Consider the following 21,871-nt stretch of genomic DNA (forward strand, 5'->3'; position numbering starts at 1 on the left):
TGGCCGCGGCCCCCGCGCTCCCATCCCCAGAGCGCCCTCGCCCTCCGCGCAAGGCCCTCCATGGCCCGGCCCGGCCCCGCCGCCCGCCCCGCGCCGCTCGGGGGGCGCGGGCCCCGCTGAGCGCCCCCGGCCCCGCGGGGAGGGACCCGCGCCCGCCGCCCCCCGCGGCAGCATGAGCCCGGGCGCGGGGGCCCAGCCGGGGCTCGCTCAGCAGCGCGGAGCCGGCGGGCGCGCCGCGGGGCCGTGACGGGCAGTGCCCCGAGGGGAGCGCGGGCAGGACCCCCTTCCCCGGCCGTTTCTCCGTCTGGACCCCGCCCCGGAGAGATATGCTCAGCCCAAACCGCCTGGAAGCGTCTCCTGGGATTGCCGTGGCCCCCGGGCGTGCGGAGTGCGGAGCCTTCCCTCGGACGGCGGGCGCGGCCCCCCGGCTTTGCCTTCCCCTCGTCCTTCTGCTGCTCGCCCTGACGCCCCGCGCCGACTCCTCGTGGTGGTGAGTGAGTCCCGGCCGCGGCGCCGCCGCCCCGACGGTCCCCGGGCACGGCGGGCCGGGAGCGGGACGGGGATGGAGATGGAGAAGGGGATGGAGATGGGGACGAGAACGGGAATGGCCGGGAACGGGGACAGGGCGGGGACGTGGATGGGGATGGGGACGGGGCAGACCGACCAGGGGACGGGGCAGCGCCGGCGGGAGCGCAGCGAGCCCCGCAGCGCCCGACGTGCGGCCGTGGGAGCCGGCGGGACCGGCCGGGCCGTGCGGGCTCCCCGCGGCTCCACCTGCGCGGCTCCGGCCGCGTCCCGGGCCCCCGGAGCAGAGCGGAGTGGCTGCCGGAGCGGGGCCGCCCCGGGGCCGGTACCGGTACCGAGTCCTTCCCCGGGGCGCCGTCACCCGAAAGTGCCGCCGCTCCCTCCCTGGGGACGGGACCCGCCGCGGGGACCTCCGGCTCTGTCGGGGGCCGAACCCCTTGCGCTGCGCCGCCCCTGACAGCCTTCCCTCCCCGACACGGCGAGCAGGAGCAGGAGGATGAGCCCCTCGGTGCGGTTCGGGCAGGGGAAGCGCCAGCGGCTCGGATCCGCTGACCCACCCCGGCCCCGCCGGAGCTCCCATCCCCGCGGGCTGCAGTTATTTACTCTGCGCCTGGGAAGCGAAGAAAGTTGATGTCCCCCTTCCTTTAGATAAGATGAGGCTTTGTAAGAGACAGAAATGACGCCATAACAAAAACTTTCTGGAAATTAGTCCCCTTCTGCCCCGGTTCGTGTAACAATGAAAATTCATCTATTCAGAATGACAGTAATTAGGAAAACAAGGATCGAGAAGTTTTCCAAGTGACCCTGTGCTGTTTCAGTAGTTCAGCAACACTAGAGTAAAAAAATAGTTGGCTGCAGTAAAGTTCTTAGTGTCCCCCACCCTGTAAAAGTCCTCTCTAATCTTGTGGAAAACAATGTTTTCCATGCCAATCTCATCATCATTAACAGATCACGGTGGATGAGGCAAAACTTAATCAAATTCAACCCATCTGCCACTGAAAGAAAACGGTAGTTTCTGGAAATTCTCAGCTACCGTTGAGCGCTCTGTAAGGGGCCGGGAGCACTTAATAGTCATGCAGATAGCACAAGTATTGCCGGTGTTTGAGAGCACGTCTGGGCGTGTGGCGGCCCCGGCCGGGCTGGCATCCCCAGGAGAGCGATTCCAGGGTGAGAGGGGCTGGTGGGAGAGCTGTGGGGCTCGGAGGGAGCGGGAGCTCAGGGGACAGGCTGCTCGGGCTCCTGGCGGCAACCGAGCACAAAAGCAGCTTCTTCAAGAGACCAGAAAATGCTTTGGGGGACAAGCGGAAAGTAGAAAGAGCAAGGCTGTTCACAGCCATGCCAGAGGAACTTTCCCGAAGCCTGGTCAGCTGAGGGGAACTGGAATCACTGGGAGAGAAAATGAGTCACTGTTGGGGAGTCTCAGGTTGATACAAGCACTGACCTGGCTTCCAGAGCCAGCTCTGACCCAACCCAGCAGGGCAGGTGAAGGCAGGATTGCTTCTGTGGGCAAGGTGAGGCTGCTCAAATGTGAAAAGCTGAGGAGGGAAGGAAGGGACAGTGGAGAAGTTGGATTATTTCCATTATCACAGAGGCTGGAGAAAGAGAGGTTCGTTAGAGCTGAGGAGTGGGCGCAGGGATAACATGGCTGGGAAAAAAGGAGGAATGGAGCAGCCACAGCATCACCTGCCCGGGGCTGGGCAGTTCTGGTGACACACGTGCAGGGTGAGAATTCCTTCTTCAGGAGCAGTGTTAAAACCGCCCATTTCCCGTGCCGTGCCCCGCTGTCCCCCGGCACGGCCGCCGCCGTCTGCGCTCCCTGCGGGCGCGGGGCGCTTCCCAGCAAGCGGGAGGAAAACCGGGCTCGCTCAAAGCGCCGGGGCTGCGGCTGGTTTGGGGAAGCTGGATTTAGCTCCCGCAGCAGTCTGTGTTCTCAGCTTGCAGGCTGATCCCGGCTGGCAGCTCAGGGGAGAGGGGAGGAGAGGAGAGGAGAGGAGAGGAGAGGAGAGGAGAGGAGAGGAGAGGAGAGGAGAGGAGAGGAGAGCAGAGCAGAGCAGAGCAGAGCAGAGCAGAGCAGAGCAGAGCAGAGCAGAGCAGAGCAGAGCAGAGCACGCAGCCCGGGGAGCTGTGCTGGGAGCCGGGCAGCCCCACAGCCCCAGCCAGGCACAGCGCCTGTGGCCATCGTTACCAAACTATCGGTCCCAAGCACCTCAAATACATGACTTTAAAAAAAAAACAACTAGAATTTGAATATATTAAACTCTTAAGGTTCACACTTTCAATTGAGCTTCCTCTTCTGGAAAGCAGAGCATTCCTAAGAAAAGCGTAAATGTAAGCGAGCGCTGTTGTGCTGGACGGGTCAGTCCTGATAAAATTGCATGTTTAGATGAAATTGTGGTTTACTGAAAATGGTTTCAACCAGCTGTGGTTTGGGAAAAAACTTATTCAGTGATTTGCATAGGTTTCCAAGCACATCTTTAGCACCACTGATATTACAGTAAATACATTTGGTGGTGCATCATCCTTCCTTATTTTAATTATTATTGCCAAATTCTTCTAGGGATTCACACACAATAAACTTGGGGAACTGGAGGAAATGCTTCTCATTTTCAGAGTCAAGTTTTTAAGTAGTTTTATAGGAAAAGTTGGGTCTCCTCTGATCACAGTACATGGAAAGGAAATATCAACCAAATGTTTCTTCTAAACAACTGCAAATTATTAATTTTCAGTGACGTCAGGTATGGCCCAACCGCTTCACATAAACGCCAGGAATTGGCGAACTTTGGCGTCCAGAAGAGTGGCTGTGTGTGTGTGTGCACGTGCTCGGAGCACAGCGGAGGGGACAGGTTGGGGACAGTGTGGTTTTGGCCTGTGTGGTTGTGGCCGGGCTCTGTGACTAACGGTGACAGCGGGGTGGCTGTGGCGGGCAGCACCCTTGCTCAAATGCTTCCAAACTCCAAAGTGTTCCTTAGCAACAAAATACCAGCTGAAACACAGACAGAAATTAGGAAGGAATGCAACGGGAAAATCCCTAAATCCCGTTTACACTTGCGTGCACTGGCAGGGAGAGCAGCATCGTCTGGGGGATGGCGCTGGCAGGGCTGTGCCCCGCGCCGCCAGAGCCGCCAGGCCCCGAAAGCGGCCCCCGAAATTCCTTGGGAAAGATTTGGGAGATTAGACAAATGTTGCTTATAAACATAAACTGTGCAATAAACAAACTTGTTGTAAATAACTAAGTAGAGTTTACTCGCTATTGAGAGCCCGGCGAGCCGTTCTGGTGTGGAAAGCCATTCTAAAATTAAAGGTTTGGTTAAAGAAAAATGTACACAAAGCCCTGCGTACCCCCCTGCATCCCACCCTCACACACACCCACTCTCCTGCAACCCACACAGACCCCCCCAGCTCCCCAGCACACCAAATCCCTGTTAGCTAACTTGTTTATTGCTAACCACAGCCCTTGGAAACTACAAATATTTAATTTCATTTGGCATTGGAACAGATGGGAGGCATCAGGCTCCCAAAGAGATAAAACAAATCTGTGGAAGGAAGAGGATTGCAAGTTTGGGTGTGGGTTGGAGAGTGTGTGGGAGCCTGGCAACCACATGGGGCTACCCATGGTGCTGTCAGGATACGGGGGCTCCAAGAGAGCTGCTGCATCCCGGGGTGTGATGCACATATGGGGATTGTGAGGGATGACCAGAGCCAGGCAGCCATCATGGCCCAGCTCCCTTCCTTGGCCAGGGAAGGAGGAGTGTGTTTATGGGCATGGAAAACATACCCAGAGCAAGCCCTGGACGTGGCTCTGGCCAAGGGTTTGGTGAGGAGACCCCCAGTGCAGATGGAGAAGGAGACATTGCCACCAGGATGGGCTGCTGGCTGTGCTCTCCTCCAGGATCTGCCTGTATTCCCACTGAGGCTCCAGCGCTGTCCGTGCTCAGCTGCAGGATGGGCACAAGGAGTGATGGAAAAACGGAGCCACAACGTATGTGTGGATACAGGATACAGGAGAGAGAGGCTCGCTTAAGCAGGCATCATACTAAGGTGTGTGGGAGGGGAAATAGCATCAATAGGAATGTTTGAAATCAAGCCAAGGGAAAGACAGCTGCATGGAGGAGCTTCAGAGCCCACGTGTAACCCTCTGGGGGGGTGCTGCTCCTCCCCTCCGTGCCAGCCTCAGCTGGGCAGACCCACTGCAGCCCGGGGGCTTTGCTCACACAGGGTCTGCCAGGCTGGGTGGAGGCTCCAGGGGCTGTAGCTGTGATCCCATCCTGGGTGTCCCTACCTGTGTGTCCACAGCTGCAATCCCATCCTGTGCCCTGCAGGAGCCTCTGCCACCAGAGCCAAGCAGCTCATCACCCTTTCAGCCTTGGCACGGCTGCAGGCACGATACAGAATCACAGAATCACAGAATCACAGAATCACAGAATCACAGAATCACAGAATCACAGAATCACAGAATCACAGAATCACAGAATGGTTGGAAGGGATCTTAAAGCATCTAATTCCAGCCCCTTTGCCATGGGCAGGGACAAAGCTCCAGGAGCTGACCTTGCCACTCCCAGGGGAGAGGACGTGCAGCCCTGGGGACACGGGATCTGCGGTGCTGTCAGTTTGCTGTTGCAGAGGCTCGGCATGGCAATAAAAGCAGGAGGTCAGTGACCAGGAAGTCTTTATCCCGAGGCGCTCCCCAGCTCCGGCTGTCCGGGCAGCCATGCTGTGAAAAATAAGTTTTAAAGTAATGTCAGGCTGATGGAGAATGAACCCTGTGGCCTTTGCGGCAGCCCTGGTGTTCTTGGTTAGGGTGGATGGAACAGATGGGTTCTCTCAGTCACTCTGAGCAGTTATAATAATCCTAACTGTGCTGCTCAGTCCATTTTTCATTAGGGTCACTTTCACCTATGGGAAATCTTTCTCAGAAAGAAACGCAGAAAGAAAAAAATCCTTCTGCTCTTCCAAACTCATTAGCTTTTGCTATTACCAAAAGTGATTTCAGCAGTGCCATGAGGAGATCTGTGCTGGGCCAGAGCCCATGGAATCACAGCTTCTTCTTGGCGCAGCTCACACCCAACACACAGGATATGCCATGGAAAAGAGGATTGTACATCCAGCTTTATCACCTGAGGCTGTCTTACCTCCCCACCTTTTAGCAAAGGGCTTTGAGATTTGGGGAGAAAAGAAATTGGTTCTTAAGGGTAAAGCATAATTTTAATGAGCAAATTATTTTGTATTCATGCACCAGCAACAATGTCCCTGAGGAACAGCTTTAACCTAGTGCTGACCAAAGTTTTCAGACCTCAGTTTTCAGGTTACTGTTATGCAAGATGCCAACAGCAAAATCTCCCACATCTGCCCAGGGGACAAGAGACTGCAGCACCCATCTGCTCCATCTCCCCAGGAGCACAGAGTTTCAGTCCTCCCCACAGAAACTACATCCCAAAGATTGCACGGGGCGCAGGAAAGCCACAGAGAGGCCACTCTGAGCAGGGTCTGAAGGCAGACAACTTTAAAAGAGGGATGCACAAGAAAGAGAAAGATGGTGCAGAAAATAAAATTGTCCCCTGAGTGGCACTGCTAGTGGCTCAGCATTATGATATTAAAAATTATTGAAGTGAGACTAAGGCTCTCAACATGCAGAGTAGTGGCTGTAAGTGAGGAAATTAGGACTATTAATCACTCAAAGGCGTTAACAATTCCAGCAGGCCAGGATGGCCCTGTTCCCAGTGGGGCTTAATAAAATACTCAGGGTTTGTAATACTAAAATAATATCTCAGATGTTTATAGCACCTTGCAGCCCAAAGTGCTTGGCAGTTGGCTGTAAATTGTCTGCCATGGCAGGGGGAGCAGAGGAAGGAAGGTGCAGCATCCCTGGAAGTATGCAAAGAACTCGAGGAGGTGAAATGCTGCCAGGCATGATGGAATTTGCTCTTTAGCAGGCAAAGAGGGGTGTTGGATTTGATCCTATCTGCACAAGCTGTCTACAATAGCTGCCTAGGGCTTTCCAGCCTCCCTCCAAAATACAATTTCATGAAGATCCAGTGGGATGGGAAGACACCAGAAGCCAGGGTAGTTACAGAGCTATGGGGAACTGAACCGCTCTTCCCAGGGGATGGACTCCAACAGCCTCTGGTGCCACCAAGAAGCCAAACCATGTTCTCTTCTCAGCCTCAGAGCTCTCAGCAGATCCCAGAGACTGTCCAGAACCCCTGGGAGCAGCTGGGGGTAAAGCTGTGACAGTGGTTTTAGTTAAGCTTAGCTTCTATTAATCTAATTTAAAACTGCGCCTTTACTGGTATTGGTGCAACCCCACAATAGGAATTTATGACATTTCAAGCAGCTGTTTTAATTCAGAGCACTAAAATGTAGATTTGTCTGAGAATGGCGATTCCAAAGATTTCCCTATTAAAATCTTGTTCAAATAGGTTTTCCAATGCTTTACGAAATAGCAAAAAATCAAGTCTTAGCTAAAGCAGTGTCAAGTATAAATTTGATTGGAAACTGAATTAGGGCACCCACTTTGCAGGAACACCTCGGTATTACAGAAGAACAACAGGACAGTTTCTGATTCCATGTAATTTCATTAATTCCCATGAAATTGATTTCTTTATTTCAAAGCCCCTTTTTCCAAGAGATTCTTCCCAGTGATCTCTGGGGAGGAGCTGTGCATTCTGTCACCTGAGCAGGGGCAGAGGCAGCACAAGGAGCTGAGGGCTGGAGCGGGAAGCGCAGGAGCCGGACACAGAGCCGGCCGTGGTGGGGCTAGCACGGCCTGCACGCCGCCAGCTAAAGAGATGCGTCTGCCTCTGATTTGCATGTTTATCTTAGAAGCAATTTAGGTTTCTCCTTGTTTACAAGAGCCAAAGTCAGCAGACTCTCCACAAGAACAACAGCTTGGAGGCAGCGCGTGACGGGAGTCTCCTGTTCCACTCGCGGATTGGGATGGGCTCTGCATGCAGCTGCACCTCTGCATGCAGCCCTGCAGCTCGCAGGGAGGGACAGGAGCCTTCACCCCGCAGCCTGCACAAGCACCTGCCCTTGGGAGATGAGGTCTCCATCCTCAGCTGCCTTTGTTGCCTTGTGAGCAGCAGGGAAGGGAGGGCAGGAGAGATGGTGCAGATCCCGCAGCACTGCCCCGCACACCAGATCCAGGGAAAATGGGAAATGCAACTTGGAAAAGCTTGGAATGGCACACTGATGGGCAGGAGGTGACCCTGCAGCACTCAGAATTGCACACTGATGGGCAGGAGGTGACCCTGCAGCACTCCCAATGGCACACTGATGGGCAGGAGGTGACCCTGCAGCACTCAGAATGGCACACTGATGGGCAGGAGGTGACACTGGAGCAGTCCCAATGGCACACTGATGGGCAGGAGGTGACCCTGCAGCACTCAGAATTGCGCCATGCAGCCCAGGGTGGTCAGAGGGATTGTGCCAGCCCCTTTGTACCCAAGCTGGGCAAACAGCTCTGCACTCGGCAAAGGGTGATGCCAGGGCTTCACACACCCTCAGGAGGCAGCAGCATATGGAATCCTGTTGGACAGGGTGGGGGATTGTTATCCCCACATGCACTTAATTATCCACTCCCTTCTTCCCTGCCTCCCAGCTCCTCCTCACTGCAGGCTGTCCAGCTCCTGCCTCTCTCCTCCCAACCCTGAAGTCCAGGCCTGAGTAGCCTCCAGCATCAGGAGAAGTTATCTCTCACAGACTTTTCTGAACTCAGGGCTTGGGTTTTGTGGGTTTTTTCAGCTACAAAAATGCAGATTACCCCAGAGTACAGCACTGCAGCAGTGTGCCACTTCCAGCACAGCTTTGTTTGATTGAAAACAAAGTTCTGATAAGGCAGCTGGGGACTTCTCGGAACATCCATTGTCTTTCTCATTGCAGTATTTTTAAAATGTCACAGATTTTGAGAAATAAAATTAGAAGGGATGCTTTCATCTGTCCAAAACAAATGTTTGGGTTTTTTCCCTCCCAAAACTCTGCTTGGCAGAATTTTCTGCTGTTCCTCGTCTTGCTCCATTTCAGAGTAACTGAACTCTACTGGACCATTTCTCACCAAGTGGAAGCTTTCATCTTTGCCGAGACAAGCGCAGCCTTTCCAGGTCATGGGAGGAATTTTCCCTTTAGTTGTGTGTTAGATTTCAGTACATGAACTCTGATGGAGGCCTGTGGGTGCTGTGGTAAATGTGCTGCCACAGGCAAAGGGAGAAGCACCACTGGCCCTTGTGGGATGCACATGGCGAGCTGCTACTGCAGCAGTTGGTGCCCTGCGCTCTGCTCTCCCTCCACTTTCTCCTGCTGATAATGTTTGCTCTGATCTGGGTATTTGGCAGGAGAATTAAGGAGAAGTAATTAGCTTCCAGTGTGAAAAAGGGAGTGCCTGGTGTTTATCTTGTCTGGAGGGTTTCCCTTGATCTCGGTCTCCCAGGGGATGGTGTGAGTGCTTTATCCATCACTCTCGGGTCCGGGAGGCAGCTGCTGTGTCCCAGCCCACTCTCAGCCCTCTGCTGGGGCTGGAGACCAGCTCCAGCCCCATGAGGTCCCTGGCGAGGGGGCTCATCACAGAACATTTTACCTTTCCCAGCATCACCTTTCTCCAGCAAAGAGGAGCTTTGGCTACTTCTGAACTTCCATCGTGCAGCCTGCTGTCTCCCAGCATCCCATCACTGCCTTGCCTGCACAGGCAGGGGTAAGCCAGCCATCCCCATCCCTGCTGGGCAGGGTGAATTCAGGGCTGGGGAGCTGACCATGCCCTCGGGAAAGAATTCTGCAGTCCCACTCGATGTCACCGTGCCACCATCCAGCTGGTGGCATGCTCCTCTGCCCTGTCCCCACGGGAAGGAAGGGGCTGCTCTCAGCCTGGCACGAGCAAGGCACTGAAGCATCCCCAGTCAGCAGTGCTCGAGCAGCTCCTGTTGGCTTTTCTTTCCCAAACAGCTTCTGCCACTCCTCTGTTCCTCTGCCTCAAGGGCTGGTGAGCATGCTTGTGACAATAAAGCTCACTGCCCCTTGGAGTCTGGCTTTGCAAAGCCATGGGGAGCTGGGTTTATTATCCTCAGCTCCAGCCCGGGATGACCTTGTGCTTCTGCCAGCATTTAAACAAAATATTTTAAAAGAGGGAGCAGATCCCATTGCTTTCTGTGCTTGCAGGGCTTTCCTGAGCCTGGGAGCTCTCTCTGGGGTGGATAGAACTGAGAGAACATGTCCAGAGACAGACAATGAAATATTGTCCAAGCTTATTGCTTTTTATTATTATTGAAGGAAGGTTTTTGCTTCCAGTCTGAGGGTTAGAAAAAATCTGAATATCACCCAAACCTCATCCCTTCCAGCCAGAATCCCAGCTCTGTGCTCCGCAGCAGAAATCATCCTCAAGCACAAGCAGCCAGAGGGGTGAGCGGGCGGTGCAGGCGGGAGCCGACCGGGATGGAAAATTCCACGTTGCTGCCATTGTCCGGGATGGGGAGAGTGCGGGGCAGAGCTCGGGTCCCTCCCCCGTGGCTGTGGAAAGCTGCCCATGGGCTCAGCCAGGCTCTGGCAGGCTGCTCTTTGTGCCTTGTCTGTCTGTCTGTCCGTCGGTCTGCTCCGAGTCCTGCTCTCTCCCCACGGCTGCGGGACACAGGTGGGATGCAGGCAAGGTGGGAGCCACAGCAGAGTTCTGCCTGTTGTGGAGCTTCAGGGCACGAGAGTGAATGTCCAGGAGATGCACAGAGAGAAATCAACAGCTGGGGGATAACTGTGTGTGAGGAGTGCAGCACCAACGGGTGCAGCCTGCTCCTCTTCCTCCCTCAGCTGCGCATCCACAGGTGTCTGTGCCATGGACATTCCTGACAAAGGCAGGCAGGAGAAAGGGCAGAGGCTGCAGGAGCCCCCTGGGCTCAGCTGGGCTCCATCCTGCTGTGCTCAGCAGGGCTGGGTGACAGCACAGGGCTGGCATGTTGGGAAGAGGCTGGGAGGGAGGTTTTGCACATCAGCAAGTTCTCTGCTGCTGCCCCAGGAGCTGACACAGGCCAGGCTTATGGGAGGCATCCATGACTCACAGCACCCAGAGCTGGCTGTCTGCTGGGGGACATGGGCTCCACGGACTCCCTGCCCCTTCCTGCAGTGATGCACACACTGAGAAAAGCTCTGCTTGCCCCTGGCTCATGCATCTTGGGATTACTTTATTAAACAAAAAGACTCATTGGGGTAGTGGAGAGGCAGCTCTGATCTCTGCTCTCGGTGACCAGGGACAGGAACCAAGGCAATGCCTGGAGCTGTGTCAGGGGAGGTTTAGGTTGGCTATCAGGACAAGGTTCTTCCAGAAGGTGATGGGGCACTGAACAGGCTCCCCGGTGCAGTGGTCGTGGCCCTAAGGCTGCCAGAGCTCAAGAAGCGTTCAGCCAATGCTCTCAGACACAAGGTGGGATTTTTGGGGTGTCCTGTGCAGGACCAGGAGTTGGACTGGATGATCCTTGTGGGTCCCATCCCACTGAGGGTATTCAGTGATGCTGTGACCGCCCTGTGCAGGCAGGGCAGTAACGGGGCACCCTTCTCTCCCGCAGGTACATCGGGGCACTGGGCGCAAGGGTGATCTGTGACAACATCCCCGGGCTGGTGAACAAGCAGCGACAGCTCTGCCAGAGGTACCCTGACATCATGCAATCGGTTGGGGAGGGAGCCAAGGAGTGGATCCGGGAGTGCCAGCACCAATTCCGGCACCACCGCTGGAACTGCAGCACCCTGGACCGTGACCACACCGTCTTCGGCCGGGTCATGCTGAGAAGTAGGTCCTGCCCTGTCCCCTTCCCACCACCCTGGGACTTCTCTTGCTGAGAGTCTCTCCTCCCACTGGGCTGCCGTGCCCGGTGGCTTGGATTATTCCCTGAGGAGAGCTTTGCCTTTCCTTGTAAATTAATCAAGTCGTAATGGGAGCGGAGCAGTGTGTTTGGAATAGCTGCACCAGATGAGATGGAGCAGGGGGAGCACTGGGGGAGAAGGGGGAAGGAGGAGACACCTCCGGAGAACAGGCGCATATGTAAACAGTAATGGGATATATAAATATTTGGAGAGCGGGGTTGGCCAGGACTCAGCAATTCACGTGGGAACTGGCTGTTCCCTCGCATGGCAAGAGAGGCAAGGCACAGATGCAGCTCCAGTCCCTGCTCCAGGCTCTGAGGTGGAGGAGGACCATGGCTGCGGGGCAAGTGCCAGCCCTGCACGAAGGACTGGGCATGGCCCTGACGGGAGAGATGGATACAACACGAGCAGGGATGCGCCCAGGAAAGGTACCCAAGGAACAGAGAGGAAAGGCACGATGGGGACAGGGGTGGGGCGGTTCCAGAGCAGGAGCAGCACCATGGGCTCCAGCTGCCCCTTGAGTGCTCTGGGAGCAAACAGGCCCTGGAAGCCAGCACAAGCCCCAGCACAGGCAGCAGCGCTGCAGGACAGATGCTGCTGCATCCCATGATGTGCTGGGAGCATCCAGCCATGTGGCCTCCAAATCAAAAGCGGCTGGAAGAGTCTTTGCACTCACAGCTCGTATGGAGGACACGTGAGTGCCACAGAAGGAGCCGGTGAGTGGGGGGCTTGCCCCTTGCTGGCAGGGGGATGGAGCAGCTGCCCGTGGGGTGGACAAGCAGCAGAGCCACAAGCCAGATGCCTGACCCAACTGGAGGAAGGGAACTGGAATGCTGAATGAAGATTTCACCCTGCCATGCTGCAGCCTGCTGCTCAGCCTCTCTGTTCCCATCACAGCACCTTTTCTCCTGCTCGCATCCTCTCCTGGCAAAGGATGGGGAATGATGAAAGCTCCTTGCCACAGCCCCATCCTGCGAGGCCCAAAGAGAGCTCTGCTGCCTTTGAAGTTGCTTTCAAAGGCTCTCAAAATGAAGACTAACATGGTTTTGATTTGCAGCTTCTTTTACAGCATTATAAAACCAGCTGCGAGCTTGAACCAGAGACACAGAATAGCAGCAGCAGGCTGTGCTGTACGGGAGGAGCCGCGCCCGGCCCGAGGGAGGCAGGCAGGGAGGCAGGGAGGGAAGGAGGGAGGGCAGCCGCCCTGGCCCGAGGTGCTGGCTGCTCTCACCACCGTGGGCATGTGCCCTGAGCACTGCAGTCAGCCTGAGGGCTCCAGGGCAGCCGGGGCCGGACACTGTGGTCAGCAGAGATGGCTGGGCTGGGCTTATCCACATACGGGATGGTGTCACTCCCCAAGGCCCGGTTCCTCATGGGCTGCAGGCTCTTGGCGCAGCCTGGCACGCTCCCAAGGCCCGGTTCCTCATGGGCTGCAGGCTCTTGGCACAGCCTGGCACGCTCCCAAGGCCCGGTTCCTCATGGGCTGCAGGCTCTTGGCGCAGCCTGGCACGCTCACTCCCCGTTCCTGTCTATCTCCCTGGCAGGCAGCAGGGAGGCCGCCTTCGTGTACGCCATCTCCTCGGCCGGGGTGGTCTATGCCATCACACGGGCGTGCAGCCAGGGGGACCTCAAGGTGTGCAGCTGTGACCCACTCAAGAGGGGCCGCTCCAAGGACGAGCGCGGGGAGTTCGACTGGGGCGGCTGCAGCGACAACATCAACTACGGCATCCGCTTTGCCAAGGCCTTCGTGGATGCCAAGGAGAAAAAGGTGAAGGACGCCCGGGCGCTGATGAACCTGCACAACAACCGCTGCGGGAGGATGGTGAGTGCAGCCCTGCAGCAGAGCCCAGAGCTCTGGGACCTTGCCGAGGGGACTGGGCAGCCAGAACAGCTTGGCCAGAGAAACGGGACCTTGAGCACCTTTGGAGGGCAGCTCCTGCTGTGGATAAGGCTGGATGCTGCCCTGCCTTGCCCTCGGGAATGGCAGGACCTCGCTCACCTTTGCCTCCTGTGTCCTTGCTGCTGCTGGCATTGGTGATCCGCATACACAGCCTCTGTCTCCCATCAGGAGCCCCATCCCACACAGCCAGGGGCTGGTAAGCTGCACCAGCAATGAGTAGACACTGCTGCAGTATCTATGCCCAGGGTGACCACTGGTCCTCACCCATCTCTCTTCCCACAGGCTGTGAAGCGCTTCCTGAAGCTGGAGTGCAAATGCCACGGCGTCAGCGGCTCCTGCACACTAAGGACTTGTTGGCTGGCAATGTCAGATTTTCGAAAAACAGGGGATTACCTGAGGAAGAAATACAACGGGGCCATCCAGGTGACGATGAATCAGGATGGCACTGGCTTCACCGTGGCCAACAAGAACTTCAGGAAGCCCACAAAAACAGATCTGGTGTATTTTGAGAACTCACCTGATTACTGCGTGATGGACAAGTCAGCAGGTAAAACCTGGAGTCATTACCCAAAAGCATCTCTTCCTCCCTTCCCAACAGGCCAGCAGCTCCCAGCTAGCCCAGCCTGGGGGCTCAGCTCCTCCACTCAACCCATCTTTGGAGAGGGGGTTACCCAGACCCAAGAGTCCCCACAGCACCCCACACCTGCACAGGCAGGACTGCATTTGTCCAAAACCCCTCAGGCTTCTGGTCATCACAGAAGAGCCCATCTTCTGCAGCACAAAGCTCCCTTGAACAGCCAACAAAGAGCCTGCTCCATGCACAGGCTGCTCCTCTGAACGCAGCCCAAGGCTGGGATGAGAGCAGGGAACAGGCAGCAGGGCTGCTGGACTCCAGCTGAGATGATCAATGGTTTCTCAGCCTGGAGCATTCCCAGCTTCACAGCAGCCGTGGGAGTTCAGTGGGGAGCACATGGTCCTGCCATGCTCAGCCTAAGCAGAGAGGGCATTTTGAGCTTTGCCAGCTGCAAAACCTGGCTCGGTGGGCACACACTGCTCCAGGGGTTCCCCAAGGCACAGAAGGGCTACAGATCCCTGTCCCCTACTATCTTATGCTCTGGCACCAGCAAACACAGGCTCTAGCAGTGGGCATGGGAGCGAGGCCATGCAGATTGCCATAGAAACCCAGGTGGTTTGGGGTTGAAAGGGATGTGAAAGATCATCTCATTCCAACCATCCATCACAGGGGACATGAGAGACACCAAAGCTGCTGGCCAGGCTTGTGGCATCCCATGTCCATAAAGCAGTCGCCCCCAAGGTCCCCCTGCTGATGGAGATGCCCAGTGTCCCCAGTAACCCCTGGGGTGGGTGGGCGGGCAGGGAAGTGCTGGGACCCAGGGAGAAGAGCATCCTGACCCGCTCCGTTCCCCCGCGGGATGGGCGGGCAGGGAATGCAGGGACACGGGGATGCGAACACCCTGACCCGCTCCGTTCCCGCAGGCTCCCTGGGCACGGCCGGCCGCGTGTGCAGCAAGGCGTCCCGCGGCACGGACGGCTGCGAGGTGATGTGCTGCGGCCGCGGCTACGACACCACGCGCGTCACCCGCGTCACCAAGTGCGAGTGCAAGTTCCACTGGTGCTGCGCTGTGCGCTGCAAGGAGTGCGAGGACACTGTGGACGTGCACACGTGTAAGGCCCCCAAACGGGCCGAGTGGCTGGACCAGACCTGATGAGACGGGAGCACTGAGGGAAGAAGCCACTGCCACCCTCCCTTGCAATTGTTTTTATACCCCTGTGCCCTGAGGGCCGCGATGTTCTGGGAGCTGTAGTTCAACTGCATGGCTTTTATTTAATTAATTCTCCAAAGCACTAAGTAAAGGACTACGGTTCCCAGGAGGTACTGTGGGCCCTTCGATGTGCTCAGCAAAACTAATTCCTGACCTAGCAGGAGGCTGCAATCCTTGCTTAAACTGTGAACCTGCAAAGGTTCTCTTGGCAAAGGGATGGTGCGACCAACAGAGACTCGGAGGACTGACTGTCGGGACGCGATGGCTGAGGAATCCTGCACCTCCCCAGAGAATCTGTTACAGTAAAGCTTCACCAGCGAAAAACACTAGTTCAGAATAATCCACTCTTGCAAAAGCATTCTTGCATTTTCTTTTTTGCAAGGCCAGAGGAAGGGTGTTGTGAATCCGTAAGACAGTTCCATGATACCTGTGTGTCCCTGGAGCAGACCTGACACATCACTAACCCCATTGAGCAAAAGCCACCTCTGCACAAGGCTTGTGTCCTCAGCACAGGGAACAAGTGGAGCTGTAACCTGGAACTGAACTCTGAAGGACTGCACAAAGGCCACCTCTAGATGCTGGTGGACACACGGGGCTTGAGAGAGCAAATGAAACCTGTGAACTTACTGGTAGGTTCTGAAGTCAACCATACAACAGCATCTCTGTACAACTCACGTGTATGTTGTGTATACTGCTTATTATTTTAAGTCAAAATTCATTATAAACCTGTACCAGAAAATTATGTCCTTTGCTTTTTGAATTCCCACTCACTCAGCTGAGCACATCCCCAGAACAGGAACCAGCCCACAGTGTTTCTCTTCCCCACTGTCTGCAGCTCCTGCTGTCCCAAAGCTTCCTACAGAGCTGAGCATCCAAAGCCCCAGGGAATCCTTTCTCAGCAGGATCACACTTCAGGATGCCCCATCCCCAAAAGTGTTCAAGGCCAGGTTGGACAGGGCTCGGACCAACCTGGTCAAGTGGAAGGTGTCCCTGCCCATGGCAGGGGGTGGAACAAGAAAGGTTTTACAGTCCTGTACCACTCAAACCATTCCATGGTTCTACAGCACAGGGTCAACAGGGGATGCTAGATAAACTTACAACTCTTTCCCATTAAAAAAGCCCTAAACACTCAAAACATAATCAGCTAAAATTGAAGCCGATGAGACGAGGGGAAGGCAGCTGCAGAGTTGCTGGTAGGTAAGTTACAGGGATCCACCTCTCATCTCTACAAATTTCCTCTTTTCTCCACCAATTTGAGCAAGCAGACATTATAAAAATACTTTACTTAGTGTACAAATGTTTTATAGAGTCTGGTCAAAAGGTTCCAATCCACACAAACAAATGGAATGTATAACAGTTGAACCTGGAAACTAAACTGACCCAGGCAAAAAAGAAAAATTACCTTAACCATTGCAATTCCTGAGGCTGAGAGTGCTCCTGCAGTTCCCCCACCAGAGCCAGGCTGCACATTGCCCCAGGCACGCTGTGCCTCCTCCCTGAGCCAGAAAAATGGGGCTAATTTTCCTAATGCTGCTCAGCATTGTGCTGATGGCAAGGATGTTTCACACAGAGGAAGTTTTCATGGAAGTTCCAAACTTGTAACAATAAGAGAGGCCAAGTCAACAGGGACTTTTTGCTGGGGTCTGCTTTATGGCAGCCAGAGGCCATGTCAGAGGTCTCTGAGGAGCTGGGGCTTTCTCTGGAAGCAGTGAGGAGTGTGGGCAAGGGAGCCAAGCAGGCTACAAAGCAAAGTCTGAAGGAAGGTCAAAGGAACAGGATGGGATTAAGGCAAAGAAGATTATTCTGGTCCTAAGCCACCCATCGGCTACTGCACCAAAAGCATTTCTGAACAGGGATCTTACTCAATGGCCCTAGGAAATAATAGTTTAAGCAGGGAGAGAAATCCACTTTAAAACCAGTTTTGATGGAGGAACTGCTCAAAGAATTAAAAGAGCCTGCCATGGGCTGAATTAAGCACCTTCCTCCACGCCAAACCCCTGAGAGTGCTCATGCAGAAAAAGGACCTTCAGCAGAGCTGCCGCAAAGCCACAGCCAGGCCAAAAGGTGACATTTTATTGGAGATCTTGAGAGAATTACAGGAATCTCACCTTCCCACTGTCTAAACTGCATTTTACAGAATTAAACCAATTCCCTGACAGCACAAGAGGGTTGTGCAGCACCTTCCCTGCTCTTGCACTGGAACTGGTGTTTACCCAGGAGACTTCTGGCCTCCCCCCAGGCCCTTCCAAGACCCCCCGAATTTCAGGGAGACAATTTTCCCGTCCCGGCTGTACTGAGGAATGCTGGCAGGTGAGCAGGTCTGAGGCAGGCCCAAGGCATCCCGAGCCAGTGCAGCATCCGTCAGCACAGGCTCATCAACCGGGAAGAGCCTCTCATTTATCTTCATTACTGCTCCACCTCCTCTCAATTTACGACAGACTTGAAAAAAATGCTGCCCCCTCAGCCATCAATCCAAGCCTCCCTCCCAGAGCAGGACACAGTCCCTGGGCTGGGAGGGACCCAGTGCCTGGGGACCCGGGGTCAGCCGTCAACAAACATTTCTTCTTCTGCAGAGGACCCCTGGGGGTGTCTGCAGGAGATCTGTGGGCCAGCTTGATGAATGATACCTTAATCAATGGCTGCTGCCTAAATATATCCTCCTCTTGAATGCAGAGGTTCATATTTTAAAACAAAGAGGGAAACTCCTGAGGACAGGCTGCCTTTGGTTTATTGGCTTCCCCTCTTTCTGGCTTCATCACGGTGATGCTGAAATTGGATGCCTCCAGTGCTCTGTAGAGAAACCACAGCTGAGACAGGAAACCTCCCTAGTCCTGCCAGGTCCACCTGTGCAGCTGCATTCCTCTGTCACAGCAGTAAATAAGAGGAGTAAAAATACTTGGATCAAGTGCTACAGAAGTACCTGGAGCAGTCATGGCACAGCCCACTGAGCTCAAGTCCACCTGACAGAAGAAGTGACAGTTTCTCCTGCTAAGGACTATGCAAGGCTACACTCATTTATTAACAAGCAATCAGCAGAAAACCACAGAACTGGAACAGAAATACACCAGTCAGCCAGAGCAAACTCCCAGTGCTTGTACAAGAGAAGGTCCCACTGTGGGCTGAAAGAAACTCAGACTGGTCACTGCCCTACTGCAGATGAGCCCCACAGAAGCCCCCCTGAGCACACTCACCCTTGGCAAGCAGCTGCTTTCCATCTCTCTGAAGGCTACAGTCTCATCAGGGAACACTCAGTCCCTCTCACAAACCCCTCTGAAGTAATCTGACTAAAATGTGGAGGGAGCCTTTCATGCAAGTTCATCTTCAAATTATCTTTCAGTCAAAAGCATGGCTGCACTGAAGGACAAGGTGCAGAATTAATTCCTTATGAGCTTCTGAATATATTACCTTCTCTGAAGCAGCTGGACAGGACACACAGGAGGAGGCAGAAGGCATTGGAAACATGGAATCATGTGCAGGGCCAGGAATTGGACTTGACATCCAAATGTTCCTTCTGGGTCTCTTCCATAGTCCAGGAGACTCTATGATTCTGATTTTCTCCATGTGGGTGAGAACAGGCCTTAGCCCAGGTGACACCACCACTTTTTGGGATGGAGGTAACGGCAAGATCCGTAAATTCTTGAGCTCAGCAATGCAGGTGACCTCATTGCCAAGCTACATCACAATCCCAACACCCCCTTGTCTCTCCACGGGCCTTTTCTGTTCTCCACTGGGTTCCTAAAGGCACAGAAGGCTTTGCTCAGGTGCCTGTGACCAGTGTAATCCGTGGGGGATTACAAACCTGCCGTAACAGACCCAGCCCTCCGGGGCAGATTTACTGTGGCATTTGGCCTAACATTCACACAGCCTGTCAAGGTCTGTGCAAGCTTTCACATCCCATATTCCCGAAGCAGAGTCACAGAGGGCTGCTCCAGCTAGCAGCAGGGGGGTCACTGCTCTGCAATCACAGCCAGTGAGTCAAGGCAAGAGAATGCAATAGTCACATACTGTGTCACTCTGTTTTATAACTGATGAAAGCCCACAGCCAAATTAGCAAAGAAATCAAGAGGCTGTTAAGAGAAGGGTCCGGCCGATGAGGCCACACTGTGATTGCACAACCCAAAGCATCCAGAGTAAAAGGAAAATGCTGCTGGCCAGAACGAACCAAAGAGGAAGATCCCAGTGGAGGAACACGCTCATCGTGGTGGATGCACCCTCAGTGATGCCGTCAGCAAGGGCGTGTTACCTCGCTCTCCCCAATGACCAGACGCACTGAAGATCCCACCAAAGAGCACAAAACAGCAGTCGAGGCTGGAAATGAGGAAAATTCCAAGCACATGAGCAGCATCCCTGATCACGGCCTTGTCCCTCCAGTAAGGGCTGGGGCGTGTAGAGCACACCCTGCCAAGGAGGCTCCAGACAGGGAGGAGGCAGCCAGGAGACAAAGCTGGAAACGAAGCTGCCTTTACTCTTTATCCACCTTTACTGTCAGATGGGTGAATTCAGAGCACAGGACACTGAACACAGAAGCCCACTGTGATTGCTACTGCCATCCTGACTGATCTGTAGATATTTTTCCCAAAAGCAGGTGACAACAGCTCATACATCACCTCTGCAGCCATCCTAATGAAATGCAGACAAGAGGAGTCTGTCCCTCTTAACAGCAAAACAGGGCAAGCTGGGCACTGCTCAGAATCTGGTAGAGTAGGAATGCTGGAGAAGAGGTTCAGACTGGCTATCAGGAAAAGGTTCTTTCCCCAGAGGGTGGTCGGGCACTGAACAGGCTTGCCAGAATGGTCATGGCCCCTCGGCTGCCAGAGCTCCAGGAGCCTTTGGACAGTGCTCTTCAGGCACAGGGGGGATCACAGGGCTGTCCTGAGCACGGCCAGCAGTGGACTTGACCTTTGCAGGTGCCTTCAGCTATTCTGTGATTCCATGAACCCCACGGTGCCCTGTGCAAGAGCACAGCACAGCTCACACATGCTCCTGGCCTGCACAGCTGGGCCATTCTGACACCTCAGCACAGCCTCACTGGCTCCCAAACACACACCCCAAACATCAGTGCTTGGGAGGTGCTGCTCCCCTCACTGTCTCCCTCTGAGCAAGGGGAAGAGCAACAGTAATTTATGTCTGGCCGAGCCCCATACATACATCTCCTTTCCCTAAGGGAGTCTGCTCTCATATTTAACCTCTTCATTCTGCTGGCACTGGAGTGGATGATGCAGCTTGTGGAGAGGTGCAGGCACTTCCCTCTCCCCCTCCTCCTGGAATCTTCCTCTCACTTGTGGTCCTTGGGATTCACCCAATGTTTCTCAGGAAAAAAAAAGAGGAAAAAAAAAAAAAGAGGACCTCTAGACAAGTATGCATTTAATAAGCAGTGAGACAAATAAGCTCCGGTTATCCCAGCAGAATTACAACACCAGAGAACAATTTTCTGCATTCCTCTGAAGGCCTGAAGGAACCCAATTGCCTGCTCTCAGGCTAAATAGGTACCAGACACCAAGCGCTCCATAAGCAAACAGAGCCCCCAAAGTGCAAAAATGAAATAAGTAAAAAGCTTCACATTACATATAAACCAGCCGTTTGCACCTTGTTATTAATGGTCTCAACTATGACCTTTACACCCTGCCTTGCTCAGAGTCATGGATCTATGAGGCTTGGCACCCTCACAACAATTCCAGGATGAGGAGCAGGGAATAAACCTGCCTAGCCAGTGCTGGAGAGATGCAGGAAGGGAACTGGCCTGTGACAAATCTGGATGGAGAACCCCTCCAGGGCCATCTCCATATGAATTTGTCCCCATAACGTCAGTGACCAAGGTGTCTGACAGCATGAAAAGTCCTTCTGCCACAGACATACATGCATAAAAGCCACTAACAGGCATCTATTCCAAATTTCAAAAATGAAGGGCTCCCAGCAAGGCAAATACCTGTCAGAGATTACTCCCCAGAATTCTGATGTGATTTATAGCTCACATGAACTAGGGCTGCAATGAACAGACCTTGTTACCCTGAAATATTTATTAGTCTGAACTGCCTCACCTCTGCCACATAAAGCCTTGTGGAAAAGGTATTGCCATCCCAATGGCTGTAAAGTCACCACAGTCCTTGTTTCAAAGAAGTTACATCAATATTCATCTTGTCCTGAGTAATAATCATAATTTTGAATGTATATATACATACAGATGTATATGTGCATCTACACACACACACAATTGATATGGTATTACTAAGGTATGGGTCAGGTGTCTGCTCCTAAGTGGCAAAGGAACACTTCCCAAAAACATGGACAATCCTGCATAGACAGCACTCCTTCCTAGGATTGCTGGCACTTCTAGAGACAGGAAGATTTTCATTACACAGCCTGCTGCCAGCTCTCCTTTCAGAACAAGCCCATCCCCTTTCTGTTACTGTTATGTCAAGGGAGGACAGTGAGAGAAAGCAGCTCTTGGGATGATACATGGGAGGCAGAGCTTCATTTATAACCCCACACAACTGCTGGAAAAGGTTCAACTTTAAAAAGCATTAGCCTGGTTACCTTATGGGCCCCTGCAGACCATGAAGTGAAATCACATGAACACAACAGGCCTATTAATCACCACAGTGATTCCAAGGTGAGAAACAGCCCCAGTGACCAACAGGAAAAAAAGTTGAGAAAATTACATTCCAGTAGTTGGGTAACTCTAAAAACACTGGTAGTATCTTTCTGTAGGGCTTCCCTTTTGATTCCTTGATGAATTCAAACAGTTAACCTGGATTTAAGACCAGTCAACAGAAATATACAGTGGAGAGCAAACAATGGCATGTCCACCTAAGCAAGTACGTTTCCCTTCAAA

At 53.9% G+C, this 21,871-nt stretch overlaps 1 protein-coding gene across 1 annotated transcript; it reads left to right on the forward strand.

Moving 5' to 3' along the window:
• The first annotated feature begins 247 nt into the window (after positions 1–247).
• WNT2B (Wnt family member 2B) lies at positions 248–15,778 on the forward strand. Its single transcript, XM_063177989.1, has 5 exons — positions 248–490; positions 11,061–11,281; positions 12,900–13,177; positions 13,538–13,802; positions 14,753–15,778. Exons 1-5 carry the CDS (start codon positions 327–329, stop codon positions 14,980–14,982), a joined length of 1,158 nt encoding a protein of 385 aa, XP_063034059.1. The 5' UTR covers positions 248–326; the 3' UTR covers positions 14,983–15,778.
• The last annotated feature ends 6,093 nt before the right edge of the window (positions 15,779–21,871 follow it).

This window comes from Melospiza melodia, chromosome 28 (genome assembly GCF_035770615.1).
Source record: "Melospiza melodia melodia isolate bMelMel2 chromosome 28, bMelMel2.pri, whole genome shotgun sequence".
Classification (NCBI taxonomy): domain Eukaryota; kingdom Metazoa; phylum Chordata; class Aves; order Passeriformes; family Passerellidae; genus Melospiza; species Melospiza melodia.

What these genes read in the sequence shown, in the direction of transcription:
- WNT2B (XM_063177989.1), top strand. Translation starts at nt 327, where the DNA reads ATGCTCAGCCCAAACCGCCTGGAAGCGTCTCCTGGGATTGCCGTGGCC. An exon ending in CGGCCGGGTCATGCTGAGAA is followed by an intron (nt 11,282 to 12,899) that starts GTAGGTCCTGCC and finishes TCTCCCTGGCAG; the next exon opens with GCAGCAGGGAGGCCGCCTTC. An exon ending in CGTGATGGACAAGTCAGCAG is followed by an intron (nt 13,803 to 14,752) that starts GTAAAACCTGGA and finishes CCGTTCCCGCAG; the next exon opens with GCTCCCTGGGCACGGCCGGC.